Source organism: Lissotriton vulgaris, chromosome 11, assembly GCF_964263255.1.
Source record: "Lissotriton vulgaris chromosome 11, aLisVul1.2, whole genome shotgun sequence".
NCBI lineage: Eukaryota > Metazoa > Chordata > Amphibia > Caudata > Salamandridae > Lissotriton > Lissotriton vulgaris.
In genome coordinates this window covers 751,105,218-751,119,064 of record NC_141699.1, presented here as the reverse complement: position 1 = coordinate 751,119,064, position 13,847 = coordinate 751,105,218, and the positions used below count along the sequence as shown (strand labels likewise).

Below are 13,847 nucleotides of genomic sequence, written 5' to 3'. Positions count from 1 at the left end.
ATCTATCTATCTATCTATCTATCTATCTATCTACCTGTCCGTCCATCCATCCATCCACCATTTCAATGATCCGTCCTTCCTTTTGCACATCCATTCATCAACTCTTTCACTCCATCCATCCATCCATATCCCCCCCCGCCCCCCCTCGTCCCCGTGGGAATTCCTCTGAATGATCTTTTCCCAGGGTAATTCCAATGGAAGCAGAAAAGCTGTTGTCTCTGATTTTTTTTACAGTATTTCTAGCCGCGGCCGCACTATCATGTAATCTTTATCATATTTTTAAAGGAATCGCAGCTGTTAAGCACAATAAAACTGATTCATTGTTTGTGTGTTGGTGAATTCCCCGAAAAAGGTATGTTTCTAAAAAAAACACTAAAGACATACCATCTATTCTCATTATAAGGTGCGCTCGACGCTTTCAGATAAAAAAACATGAATCGTTTTAACTGCATAAAAGTTCGAGAAGCACGTTTTCCGATTCCTTCAGCTGACAGCGGGGCGGCTTGGCTAATAGAACTCCTGGCCCGAGCTCAGGGTTTTCGTAACCGCTGTCAGAGGGGTGAACCCTTCTGAGTAAAAGCATGAGCCGCCGCCGCAGCATGAATTTCTTCTGGAAACTTTCCCTCATGACACGTGATGATGCAGTTCAGAGAAGGGAGTATTTATTCCAGCTGCCCCAGGCCGAACCTCTCAGAGCAGCAGGCGCTGGGACGAAGGCACGACTGACTGCCAGAGTCTGAGGGAACGCGAGACGTCCAATTAAACCTTTGCCGCGTAAGAGATCCCAAGTAAGTCTGCCGCCTTTATTTCCTTTACTGGTGTCTATGGGAAAAACGTGCATTTTCTGAATAATAAGGAAATACAAAAAAGGGAAAAGATTGTTAGTGCCAAAAGGAAAATGTAATTTACTCAAAACTCAAGTTTACCAAAAAGTACCAAAAGGAAAATTTAACTTACTCCAAACTCAAGTTTACAAAAAAGTTTTTGGTATTGGATACAGAGAAAAAAGCAAAACGAGACACAGTGTAATCATGTCTGATAACGACAGTTGTTTTGATCTATTCGCTGTATGAGGTCCAATCTTAGGAACCTTGTTTTACTCCACAGGCTCTAAACCCTGACAGGGCCAACTGAGCTTTCATGTTCCTCAGGTTGATACATTACTTGCTAGATTCATTGGGTACTGATAATTGTTCCTAATTATAATAGTTTACATGGAAGAACCTAGAAATACAATTACACCGTAGGATAAGTCCCTCCTTCGGTCTATCCTGTTGGGTTTCAGAACATGTACCTGCGTTTCATTTTCTCCCTCTGAGAAGAGGGAACGCACAAATGATCTACAATGATCCGACATTTGCAGGATAGTTTTAAATTGGCTAATATCGGAGCACACCAAGCTTGCAATGTAAGACTTTTCTGTGTCTCCTGAAGTTTTTTCCCCATTGCTGTTTCCCTCCCCCCTTAATGTTATGCTATGCTTTAGTTACTCGTGTACCTATGTTCTACTGTTTCCCTTTCTATGTTATGCGACGCTCCAGCAACTGGTGTAACTATGTAACAATGTTCTGAAACCAATGTCCTATCTCATGTAAAGCGCTCTGATACCTCAAGGTCTAGCCAGCGCTATATAAAACTTTTCAAAGAAATAAATAAGAGATTTCAGATCCTGTTTTAAGTGGGCAGCATATACAGATAGGCGCTGGCAGTAGGGCCCAAAATAAACCTGCAGGACTCGAGCTGGAGTTCAGAAGGTGAATGAGCAATAAAGCTGCCTTTAAATGTGGTTATTATCTTATCAGGTGTGCTATGTGTTCAAAGAGAGGTCAGAGTGTACACAATTCAAATATACTTAATAAATTCCTTAAAATATAATCACACTGTGTGATAATATTTTAAGGACTTTTATAATTTATGTTGTATGTCTCTCTTTTTGTAATGTGGATGTATAGTAACATTTGTTTTTTAATATGAGAAGTCATTAAAAATGATATAATTTTATATGGAAATACATTTGCTAGCTTCTTTTTGCAACTACCCTTACATTTATTAAGTATATTTGAATTGTGTACACTCTGTCTATTTCCCTTTCTCATGAATTATTAATTCTAATCAGGGGGTCCTTGTTGTTTACATTATATTCAAAGAGAGGTCAAACATCAAGCAATGTCTTGACCCATTGCTGCGGATTCTTTCAACGTGGAGCACTTTTGTTTTGTAATTCTGAAGTGTGATAGAAACAGAGTTATTAATAGGATCTAAACAAACCACGCCATTTTTATTGGTGATGTGCAAATGTAAAATATTTGCTAAAGCCTGGTTTCCACATATCTTATCTGCAATTTAGTGCCATTTTTTTTACCATTTCAACTGAAAATATGCTGTCTGTAAATGACAGTGTGCCTGGTTTCCACATATCTTATCTACAATTTATAGTTTTATCAGTTCAACAGCAAGTTAATGCAATTTTTTTTACCATTTCAACTGAAAATATGCTGTCTGTAAATGACAGTGCGCCTGGTTTTCACATGTTTTATCTACAATTTATAGTTTTATCAGTTCAACTGCAAGTTAATGCAATTTTTTTTTACCATTTCAACTGAAAATATGCTGTCTGTAAATGACAGTGCGCCTGGTTTCCACATGTTTTATCTACAATTTATAGTTTTATCAGTTCAACTGCAAGTTAATGCAATTTTTTTTACCATTTCAACTGAAAATATGCTGTCTGTAAATGACAGTGCGCTACCACACCATGCTGTAGTAACATAGTTAGGGCCATTGGAATCATTAGATTGTGCAGCAGCGCCTATTTTCTCATTATTATAGATTTGCCACACTTGCCACATAATCCATAATCTGCTGTATCATCTGCAGGTTTCTACAAAAAAAATGTTTATAACTCAAACGGTTAAAAAGTTACTAAAATGCAGAGGCATGTGTTACCGCCCAGCGAAATGCCTTTTGTAGAGGTTGAATGTCACCTTTCTGTTGCTTATTGCTATATGTGGGTATTAAACTGGTACTAATGAAGTGCACCCAATGCCCAGACAGTGTTAACAAGTTAAAAAAAATACAAGATAATGAAGTAATACTATTAGGAAATGTGCCGCATTACACCACAAAATTTGCCTTTTCTTGCTGCACAATTTACTCAACTCTACTGCATAATTTGCCCCTCTCCTGCCGCATAATTCCATTGGCCCTTAACGTATTCGTGCTTCAAAATGCACCAACACCTACATACCACAACCTTACTCCTCTCCTGCTAAATTGACATGAATCATATGCTACACCCGTTTTTTTGTGTGGCGGTTCGATTTTTCACAATGTCTGACTTCAGTGATGTCATATTGATGGCAGCACCTCTACTCTGAAGATTGTTCCTGCGCCACTGATTTAACATCACACTCTGAAACTAAGAAGTTGTTCCTTTAACATAAAAAATATAACATGACCCAGTGGATTCGTTTTAAGGAAAATTAGGGGAGCAACGTCAAAAATATGAACCAAAGCCGTGAAAATTACTGAATTTCATTTCGTGCACGATTTCTACAGCAGAGTCAGGGATCATACTACAGCTATTTTGACAACTGTTTTTTTGGTTTTGGTAACATTATGTCAAAGTTGATAGGAGCACACATTATTAAAGAACAATCCATAACTGCTGGTCGTTTCTGAATGGGGTTGTGCCAGAATGTCCTTTTCAGCTATGCAAATGTTACGTTAATTGTCATGCTATGCCGTGTTGTAAATAAAAATAAAAAAGGTCTAAAATCCACTGGCACACAGGATGGCCAGACAGGAAGTGCAAACGTCTGGCATAAGCCTGGGACTTAGAGATCCTCATAACCAGCAGCCCTGATAAGAGGGAACAGTTGTGGCCTAATCGTGTGTACTGTTAACCTTAGAACTGTAGAACCAGGCTCGAGTATTGTCCTTGGCTCGGTAGTCTGCGATTCTGGCCAAATTACTTAATCACCCTGTTTCTTTAAAACAATAATAAAAAAAAGTGAATCTGATCTTCTGTTATGTAAGTTGGTGCTCGTGGAAAGCTCTGTGATACAAATAAATGTTCTCCTGGAACTCATCATAATATCACAACAGTAGTACAGGCATACCTCAATTTGTCTAAGTTCTGTAAATGTTACACTTCCAACTATTCCCAGTTCTTACAAAGAACAGCTTCAGTAATTCTTATTAAAGTCATTGGGCCTGATTAACAAACTGAGAAGAAAGTCTAACTTTACGACTTTTGGTATTCACAAAGTGCATTTACGAGTAGTAAAGTTAGACGTTTGCCTCAGTTTAACTTATGTTTTGATCTCAATTAACCTTAAGACCAAAACTTAAGTTAATCTGAGAAAAAAGTCTAACTTTAATACTTGTAAATGCCCTTTGTTGAATACAGAAAGTCTTAAAGTTAGACTTTTGTCTCAGTTTACCTTTGTGAATCGGGCCCATTGTGCTTTTAGTGGGACAATACCAACACCTGCAGCACTTCATTAACGGACAGTTCCATCCATTCTCTGCATGGCTGGTCTACATTTAATGGGACAGTAGTAGCTGTTACCTGCAAGTTGCTCATGATTTTAATGAGACAGGTATAGCACTTTTCTACAAGAAAGTTGCAGCAGTTATTTTCAGAACTGATATACGAAAAAAGGACAGTACAATGCTTCTTTGCAAAAAGCAATTATTTAGTGACTAAGAATCTCTGTCTTGCACAATCAAACATACAGAATAATGTAAATTGTTTTAATATTATGTCACACAGAGGAACTGGCATGTATTGCAGACAGCACCTCTTTTTAAATCCAAAATACATTTGTTAATAGTTGATATTCGTTTCATGAAATATCAAAATACTCCACCGTACCCTTTTCCTTATTTCATGCTCTAGGGGGTGATTTATTAACAATCGGCTCCAGGTGCAAATTCACAATAAGTGATGCAAAGCAGCATTAAGTACTGTGCAAAATACATGTGTGCTGTAAAGTAGCCCAAAAAGTAACACAGAGCTTTATGCTACTTTGTTCTACTGTGCATCAAGGAGGTGTCCCATAGGTGATACATAGTAATTCCCATGCTTATGCATGGATTCGATGCAGAGCCCTATCTCCTAACAATGGTAGACAGAGCTTTGCGCCAAAAATCACACCTTGCTGACATACAACAAGAAGAATTTATTTTATTTTTCGTAACTTTTCAACCATTGCATTTGTGCTGCACTGTACAGCACACATACAATGCTGCACAAGTTTTAAATAATGTCTAAGCACAGCATTTTGTGGTAGACTGGTACCTCTCCCTCATTATATGCCCTTGTGTGTGGCTCTGGCCTGTAACTCGGGTTCAGGACCTTTGACAACTGCTATAGCCCTCAGCAGTGGAATGTTGAGAGCTCAGGGAAAACAATTGAGTAATCCCAGGCATATAAATTAAAAAATATATATATTTTATTGTTTTTAATAATCGTCCAGAATCAAAGTAAAATCATAACCACAGTTATACATCACAGGAGGTTATGGTAACACTGCCAGTACATTCTCTTCCAGCATGGTACATATTACCGATATCAGCTTGGCAGTAATGAAACATAGTACTGAGTCCGGACATAAACAGCGTTGTCCTAGAAATATAAACCATACCCAGCCCTGGGCATATAATGGCTGGCATAAGCCTAGAGCTCCAATATTCCAACGTTTGTCTTTCAGTTTCTCCCTTCTTAATTTAGAACATTCTACCCTCAGTGGGTTGAATGTTCTAATAGCCTTACAGTCCTTCTGACTCAGCCTATACCGGTTGATAAAGGCCTTATCCCTCGGGTGCAGGGCCTATAATAACCAGTATAACTCTTGGCAGTAGGCTACAGGAAATCTATCCACAGGTGTTTCAATGCAACCACGTTCAAAACACTTGAAAACATCTGGTTTAGTGCCATTTTGCTCTTTGATGCTCAACAGGATAGTGGTGACTCGAAGACGGTCATGGTGTTACCTCTCCAGGACAGTCATCAGGAGTGATAGAAGGAAGACAATTAATACTTTTAAATTACAAACTGGTACTTGACACCGCCTCCGCAGCCGCTATGTGTCCAAAGCAGTGAATCAAGACCATTTCACAGGGGGAGTAGGTGAAACTGGTGGAGCTATGCATCTCCCCACCCATGAACCTGAGGCACAGACTAAGAAAATAATGTTAACTTAGTGCATGAGTGAGTTCCTGCAGTGCTTAATTTGTAAAACAAATAAGTGCCAGGGCTGCTTGTGACACCTATTGCCCCTGTCAGTGCTGCCAGTCACATTTACAATACACCTACTACATATCATGCTCCTACAAGTGTGACTATTCCGACTATAAGAATGGCTTGGCAGCAGGCATTTGGTATTTTTGTTGTATATTGAACGAATAAACAGGTGTTGTCCTCATCTCTAAATCAGACATAAAACGCCAACATGTGGCAGATTGTCATAAATCCTAGTGTTGACAATTAAGTGCCGGTGCTAAGCACCAGAAACCACCTCAAATTAAGCACTGAGGGGCAGATTTACAAGCCCCTTGCACCACCATATACGTCACTATAAAAAATGACGCAAAAGTGGCACAAGAGGCTTATAAATAAGCCCCTGAGTGCCTATCTCCTTTACATCTCCCTAATGTACCAGCATGCAGAGGCACAACTAGAGCCACATTTCTGGGAGGGGGGAGGGGGGGGGGGGGGGTAAGAAAAAATTATTGGGAGGGGGCTGAATCGCTATGCAATAGGCAGAGTGGAGCTGCAGTGGCTCTTAGAAGGGATGAAACAACAACAATGCCTCAATAACAAGCAAAAGGTCTTTAAAAGACCTGTGAAGTACTCGGGTGCGTCTGTGTGCCCGGGAAGCTGTCTCATCCCGGTCTGCCACACATGATGGGCGGGGGGGGGGGGCTGAAGCCCTTTGAGTCAAATGGGCGTTGCGTGCCTGCCAGCATGTGTGAGCACTGACTGCTCATACAGTGTGCAGGTATGTAATGGAGATCAGGAGAACTCAAAGGAGGCGATGCTGCAGTGAGAGCTGTATGTGCGCCATGCATGAAAACAGTCAGAATAATTCCATGATCACTCAGCCAGTGGTCTCTAGAGGATGGCCTGATTGGGCCTCTTCCCCACTTCTATTTGTCCTGCCCCCTCCCCCGCCCCCCACTTCCTCCACTCACCATACTTGCTCAATGTACCAGGAGGCAATACATAAATAACAGACACCACACTATGCCATATACACTATTTGTCCAACTATCTTTCATTGCAAAGCAGTGTTTTCTTAAAATATTTAAATTCGACTTTGATATATATATATATATATATATATATGCAATACCTTGCAACAAAACACCGCTTGAGCGCGGAATCACTGGCGTGAACCAACTTGTTGTGCCAGCATTATTCTATTTTCCTTAACAAGTCAAGGCGCGTTTCAGCCATCCAAGCGGCCTTGATCACCTGACCGTGTGTTCTGACCAGCCCCATTTTTAAAGTGAAAGTGCATCGACATTTCAATTGACATAATAAAAATACTTTCATGTTTAAATACATAACCAGATTTGTTTTCACATTATTCTTCAATAAGATATGTCATAATTATATAATAACAGCATTAATGCTTATATTTTGAACATTTCAGATTAAAAAATTCCAAACTGTAAACTCAATATCGGTTAATCTTCTTTTCTTTGTTTCTTTTTTTTCTCTCTCTTTTTTTCACCGCATAAATACCAAGAACTTTGTTTGTCATTATTGTCAAACTGATACAATACAATATGTAAACTCTTACTCTTAAGTGCTCACCTAAACGTGAAGTAAAATTAAACAAATGTGTGCATTGAAAAAAATATATGTTTAAAAAGAAAAGTTCTCTACATTCACTTAGTTGTATTCCTCTCCAACAGCTAACCTTCAATAATTTTTGACTGCATCACACCAAATTATTACAGGGTAATTCAGATGCATTACCTGCACAAACACATTTGCATATCCTTCCTAAATTAAATACAGTCTGTATAAAACAATCGTACTGATAGAGAATCATTCAATTCATAAATCTCTGGACGAGGAAAATGCCATGGTGCTACAGTACTATAGACAAAAAGTGACCTGTGCCTCAGTGCTAACGATTAAAGTGACTAGCGCCAATAAAGTGCATACAGGATTATTTTAGAATTCAGAAAAAAGGGCAATGCATACATTTAAATATATGTACTACTAATAAAGTATATTGTTAGGTACAGAGTGTGCAAATTTGCGGAACCTCTATTAAAACCACAATAAATAACACCCTGCGACATATCTAAAACAATTCATAAAAAGACACATAGATAAACACTACCCAAAATGTCTTAAAATCAATCATAAAAACATCTCATACAGGGCATCCAAACATAATGCTTTTAAATGTTAGCTCATCTACATAGCAGGTAGGGATGGTATTTCAATAATTTTCAGAGATTTCAGCTGATCTGTGCAAGGAGATTTCTACACTAGCGAGATCATTGATGAACAGTTTAAATCAATACTGGGGCTTAAAATCAATCACAAAAATGTATGGAGATCCTCTGTTGCATTTAACCCCCCTGGCCACTTAGAATCGAACTCCAAGATGTAATTGGTCTCCGTTCGTCTAAGGCAGGCTTCCCTGTCCCCTCCTCTCTTTGTCAATGGGATGGAGTCTATTGCATAGTATCTGAGACATTTGGGGTTGCTGTTGTGAACAGCCTGAAAATGCCTTGCAACAGGATAATTCTGATCCTTGTTTGTGATAGCCCTTAAGTGTTGTAAAATTCGCTTGTGCACCTGCAGTTTGGTGCTACCTATATACTTTAGGTGGCACTCGCATTCCAGGACATACACACAGTTTTCTGTTTTACATGTTAGGTGTTGCTTAATTTCTCTTGTAGTCCCGGAAAATGCTGTTATATGGGTTTTCGTATTTGTTCCAAACTGACAAGCCTTGCAGGTTAAACATCTGTAAAAACCTCTTCAGGAAGCCAGCCAGTTATCTTTCTTAAAACTCTCCTGACTGTTTCTAGCTAACATATTCCCCATATTCTTTGCTGTTCGAAAGGCTATTACTGGATTTGAGGGAATTAGGGCACCAATCACAGGATCATCCTGGATGAAGTGCCAATTATGCCTAATAATGCTCCTCAATTCCTTTTCTTGTTTAGAGTATGTTAAAATCAGTCGGACAGGATCAGACTTATCTTTTTCAACTCCCTGTGTGATTTTAGCTTTATATTCGAGGAGTTCCTCTCTCGGCTTCACTTGTGATTTCTACCACTCTATAGCTGTAACCTCTATCTAAAAAATCTGGCAAGACTCTCCATTTGCTTTTCCTTTGCATCAATAGGATCACTACATATACGTCGGATGCGAAGCATCTCCCCATATTGTATACTTTTTATCAAATGTGTATATATATATATATATATATATATATATATATATATATATATATATATATATATATACACATTAGTATATATCTATATCTGAATACATATATATAGACCACATAGACATACAATGCAGATATGTACATTTTAAGCAAGTGTGTGTGTATTTAAAATCACTGTAGGTGGCACCACCAGTTTTATCTGTGGCCAATAGGCGCATGCCTGGAGACTCAACTGCTCTCTGCTAAAAATGCTGTTCTGGATAGAGGAAAGCTGTAGGGCCATGGGACCACCAGCACAGACCTTGTGTTGATGAGTGTTTTGATGTTGCCAGTACTGGGTGCATTGTCCATGTCTGGACAGAGATATTTTCGTCTGATACGCTATAATGAGCGTTAAATCGTTAAAAAATAGCTAGAATCCCAGAGTGCTTTTTTAATTTGCATATTTTATGAAGAAAGTGACCCTACGTTTAGTAGTGTGTTGGTTTGTTAGTAACATTTCATTTTATTACCTTTCTTTTAGGTTACAAAGAGGATCAATGCTGGAGATGGATAACAGAAATGCAACAGAATCCACCCTGGATGTAGGTGCTGACGCTGAGCTGGTGAATTCTGGGGGCGACTCCAAGGACAGCAACGAGTACCTCTACATTCTGATCGTCATGTCTTTCTACGGGATCTTCCTGATGGGGATAATGATGGGCTACATGAAAAACAAGCGGAAGGACAAGAACTCCAACCTGCTGCTTCTCTACAAGGACCAGGAGAGGGAGTGGGAGGAGGCCTTGAAGCCCCTCCCCGCCACCCCCGGGCTCAGGTCCGTCCAGGTGCCCATGATGCTCAGCCTCCTGCAGGAGCGAATGGGCCCGGCGCTCTACTGCTCGACCTGCACCATGGAGGGCAGCAGCCTCAGCTCGGAGAGCTCCTCCCCGGAGGTCCACTTCACCATCCACGAGGAGGTGATGGACGGTGAGACCGGAACTGCGTCAGAGGCCCTCCTCCACGAGAGCAGCGACGAGTCCTCGCGCAACTCCCGCCAGGTTTCCTAGCACCCCACGCGCAGCCTGTGAAGAATAGCGTTGTCAAGCTAGAGGAGCTTTGAGTGGGTTGAGATATTGGGAACTCGCCGCAGAGCACGCTGGGGCTGCTGCTGCCCCGGGAAAGGTCGTCTGCTGGCGGAATTGGAAGGAATACTAATGTTATGTGAAAGCCACAGAAGTTGGGACTTGAGGGAACAGGAACACATTATAAATCCCAGACACTGCGAGAACATGCTTTGCATATACTGTAAAATGCAAAGTTAGAGGACTGTTGAGGAATAATTATTTCGAAATCTGGTACATTTTGGGAAAAAAGCCTTCCAAAAAACTGTCACTTCTCTGTGAGTGAGCAGTGCGGTTTGTTAAGTGTGTTACGCTATGGGTATTTAAAAGATGTGCAATGTACAGCAGGTAGAAATAAATGTGTGGTTGTGTAAAGCTGCAGGCACCTGTAGAAGTCAGACTTCTTAAAGACATAGTCTCAGTCCAGAGATGGCACTGACAGGCTTGATTACTAGGTGGAGTGAAGGCTGGTATGTTCATGCGTAAAGCACAAGTACACATTTCGCCTTAATAAACAAAGTGAATACTAGTCATCTGAAACCCAGCTTTAGCGACCCTATTTCCAATGTGCACAATCTGAGGTCTGTGTGACTAGTAACCTCTCCTTCAGGAATTCAGCCTCAAACGGCTGATTAGGAGCTGGGCGTTTGAGCACCCTGTCTGTGACAAACCTAGAGTCACGGGCCGTATGCTTGAATGTATGCCAGAGTGACCTCGGCTTCTTCTATTACTGAACTCCACCCACTCGAAGGAAGGCAACAGATAATAGAAAGGCGCAAGGACCCCAAAGGTCTAGCAAGTCCACTGGAAAGCAGTGGCTGGTAAATGTTTGGGTGAGGCTGTGGACAGGAAGTGAGCGTGACCACACCAGCAAGCGCAAGATCGGAGTAGATTGAGCGAGGTGAGAGAACAGCTGCCCCAGAAGTAGAGGGAACGTGGGTGGAGGTAGAGAAGGACCAATTTAATAAAAAATTGTTTAGCATTACACGGAAAGGTATAATCTTTTGAGTGTTGTTGACAATTGAACAGCAGCCCCCCCCCCCCGTCTCTGGTATTATGGTATGAACCAAGTGACCCCTCACTTTCTTTATAGCTTAACTCAGCAGCGATACTAAAGGATCACTGTGCGAACCCCTACTTTTCAAGACCTGTCATGTCCTAAGAGTGTTGTCCCAGCAATCTCGAGGGAGAACAGAGCGATCAAAGGGTCACATAGCTGCCACCTACTTCCATGTCAAGATGGCGGCTTTCGGTCTACAGCACTTGGAATGCCCAGCCTTAAAAGGCCCATACATGTAATCCTAAAACTAGAATATTCAGCATGCGAAAATAGGACTGGCTGAAAGTTGTTCTCATGATACTGAATCAGATGACACCTATGCAACTACAATAAAGTTAGAGCAGCTGGGGGGTCTCACTAAAGGCTTGATGGGGGTCCTATCTAAGAGAAGACAAATCTGCACAAAAATGCACCGCAAACGTGCCTGATCAAGTGTGTCACTAGACAATTGTATTTAAAAATAGAATACATTTTAAGGTTCCTTAAATGCTTCAATGTGTACAGTGGAACGCAGTGCATAGATTGCAGGCGTGGGGGCCTACTGTGAGTCCCATGGGCCTCGCAGCCACCCTGCAGATGGAAAGATGTCTGAAACCCTGTGTCCTGCATGTTCTCGACAGAAAGGCTCTGGCAGGCCTGCTCCCTGAGGGACGTGTAAGAATGGAAGTTTCACTGTTTGAAGAAGCCAAGAGTTGTTTGGCACTTTGCCTGGAGCGACTTGAATCTTCCAGCTTTCCAGCTGAGACCAACATGTGCGTTGGTCACATTTTCCACTGCTTTAGCCTTTTGTCTCATTTCAGAATCATTCTCTTTTCTTAAAAAAACGTTCATAATTATATTTATGTATATTTATGTAGATACTTTGATCGAATTATGTATATATTTGTTCAATGGATCCTATGTGTATTTAAAGTTTGCTGCCATGAAAATTCACAGATTTGTATTTAAATAAACACATTTCTAAAAAAAACAGAATGCGTTGATTTGATATTTTGGTGCCTTTTACGTGATTTTGAAAATGCGGGCTTTCTTTTAGGTTTGTGGCATGGCCCAGTGACTTAAGGAGTTAGGTGTATTATTCCATGTTTCAAAGTGTTGGGTGGAAGTAATGGTTCTGCCAGCATCACTAGTAGTCTCTTCAGTTAGTGAGTAATTCAGGCCCTTTGTTAGGTGCCCCTCCACTCTACAGAAACACCCTGGCATAGTTGTTGATTGACGTTAGCGTGGCACACAGTGCTACAGGTCGTGTTTTTGCGGAGTGCTTATTCACAAAGTGGGTATCTGGGTGCTAGACATATAGAATTATTGATGGGTAACACGGAATTATGGGTTGGGCCATTTGAATTATGCAATTATGCGGCGCAGCGATTTTCGTACAGTTAGAGATTTGCTGCATTTGCCACATAATCAGTCATCTGCTGCATAATCTGCTGATTGTAACAAAAAAATATATATTTTTTCTATCTCAAAGTGTGCACAAGTTATTAAAAACACAGCAACACGTGTTGCCCTGCAGTTGAAGGCCCTTTGCAAAGGTTGACTGGTTACATTTCTGTTGCTTATTGCTATATTTGGGTGTTAAACTGGTACTAGTATCTGAGCCACTCCTAACAAAATTGTTTATCCTTACTCAACTCAGTGCTACTTATTTTATCAATCTCAGAAGGAGGATAGGTGGGGTGCACCAACGAGGATAGAAACGTGCTGCCGTGTTGTCATTCACCAATTTGTGCGACTGATGCATTAGACCACTGACTGACGTGACCCGCCTACTTTCTGAGGTCATATGGACATACACATATGATTTGTGAAGATTGTCACATTCAAGGGATTAACACAAATTTTCTAGAGTACTCCCAGAAAATATGCTAATTGTGGATTTCCGGTTGCATACCTACTCTACATTTCTGAAGAATCCATTGAGCAGGCCTTGAGGAAATCTCTATTAGCATATACATATATTTTTTCCTTGGAGCCATTTTTTCCAAGGTAGGTACCAGTAAATACCTTGAAAATGTGAGCAATTGGGTCTATTTTTTTACACCCTGTTTGTACGTTTTATCCATCAGTTTTAACACCAAAGTTAAGTGCACACATTGGGTCTGTGAACACTCACAAAATTACGCCTTTGGCCATCATTACAAGTGCCCTATTAATTCCGACTAAACCAGTAAGGGCAGCTAATGGGCGCATCCACATGATGAGTCCAGCAGGAATACTGTTCCTGAGTAGTGCTTAAGGCAGGGGTTT

General features: G+C 40.7%; 1 protein-coding gene across 1 annotated transcript; it reads left to right on the top strand.

Moving 5' to 3' along the window:
* Window positions 1–692: 692 nt before the first annotated feature.
* KCNE4 (potassium voltage-gated channel subfamily E regulatory subunit 4) lies at window positions 693–12,567 on the top strand. Its single transcript, XM_086943871.1, has 2 exons — window positions 693–788; window positions 9,958–12,567. The coding sequence occupies exon 2, from the start codon at window positions 9,974–9,976 to the stop codon at window positions 10,481–10,483; it is 510 nt and encodes a 169-aa protein (XP_086799997.1). The 5' UTR covers window positions 693–788; window positions 9,958–9,973; the 3' UTR covers window positions 10,484–12,567.
* Window positions 12,568–13,847: the final 1,280 nt, after the last annotated feature.

What these genes read in the sequence shown, in the direction of transcription:
- KCNE4 (XM_086943871.1), top strand. Translation starts at nt 9,974, where the DNA reads ATGCTGGAGATGGATAACAGAAATGCAACAGAATCCACCCTGGATGTA.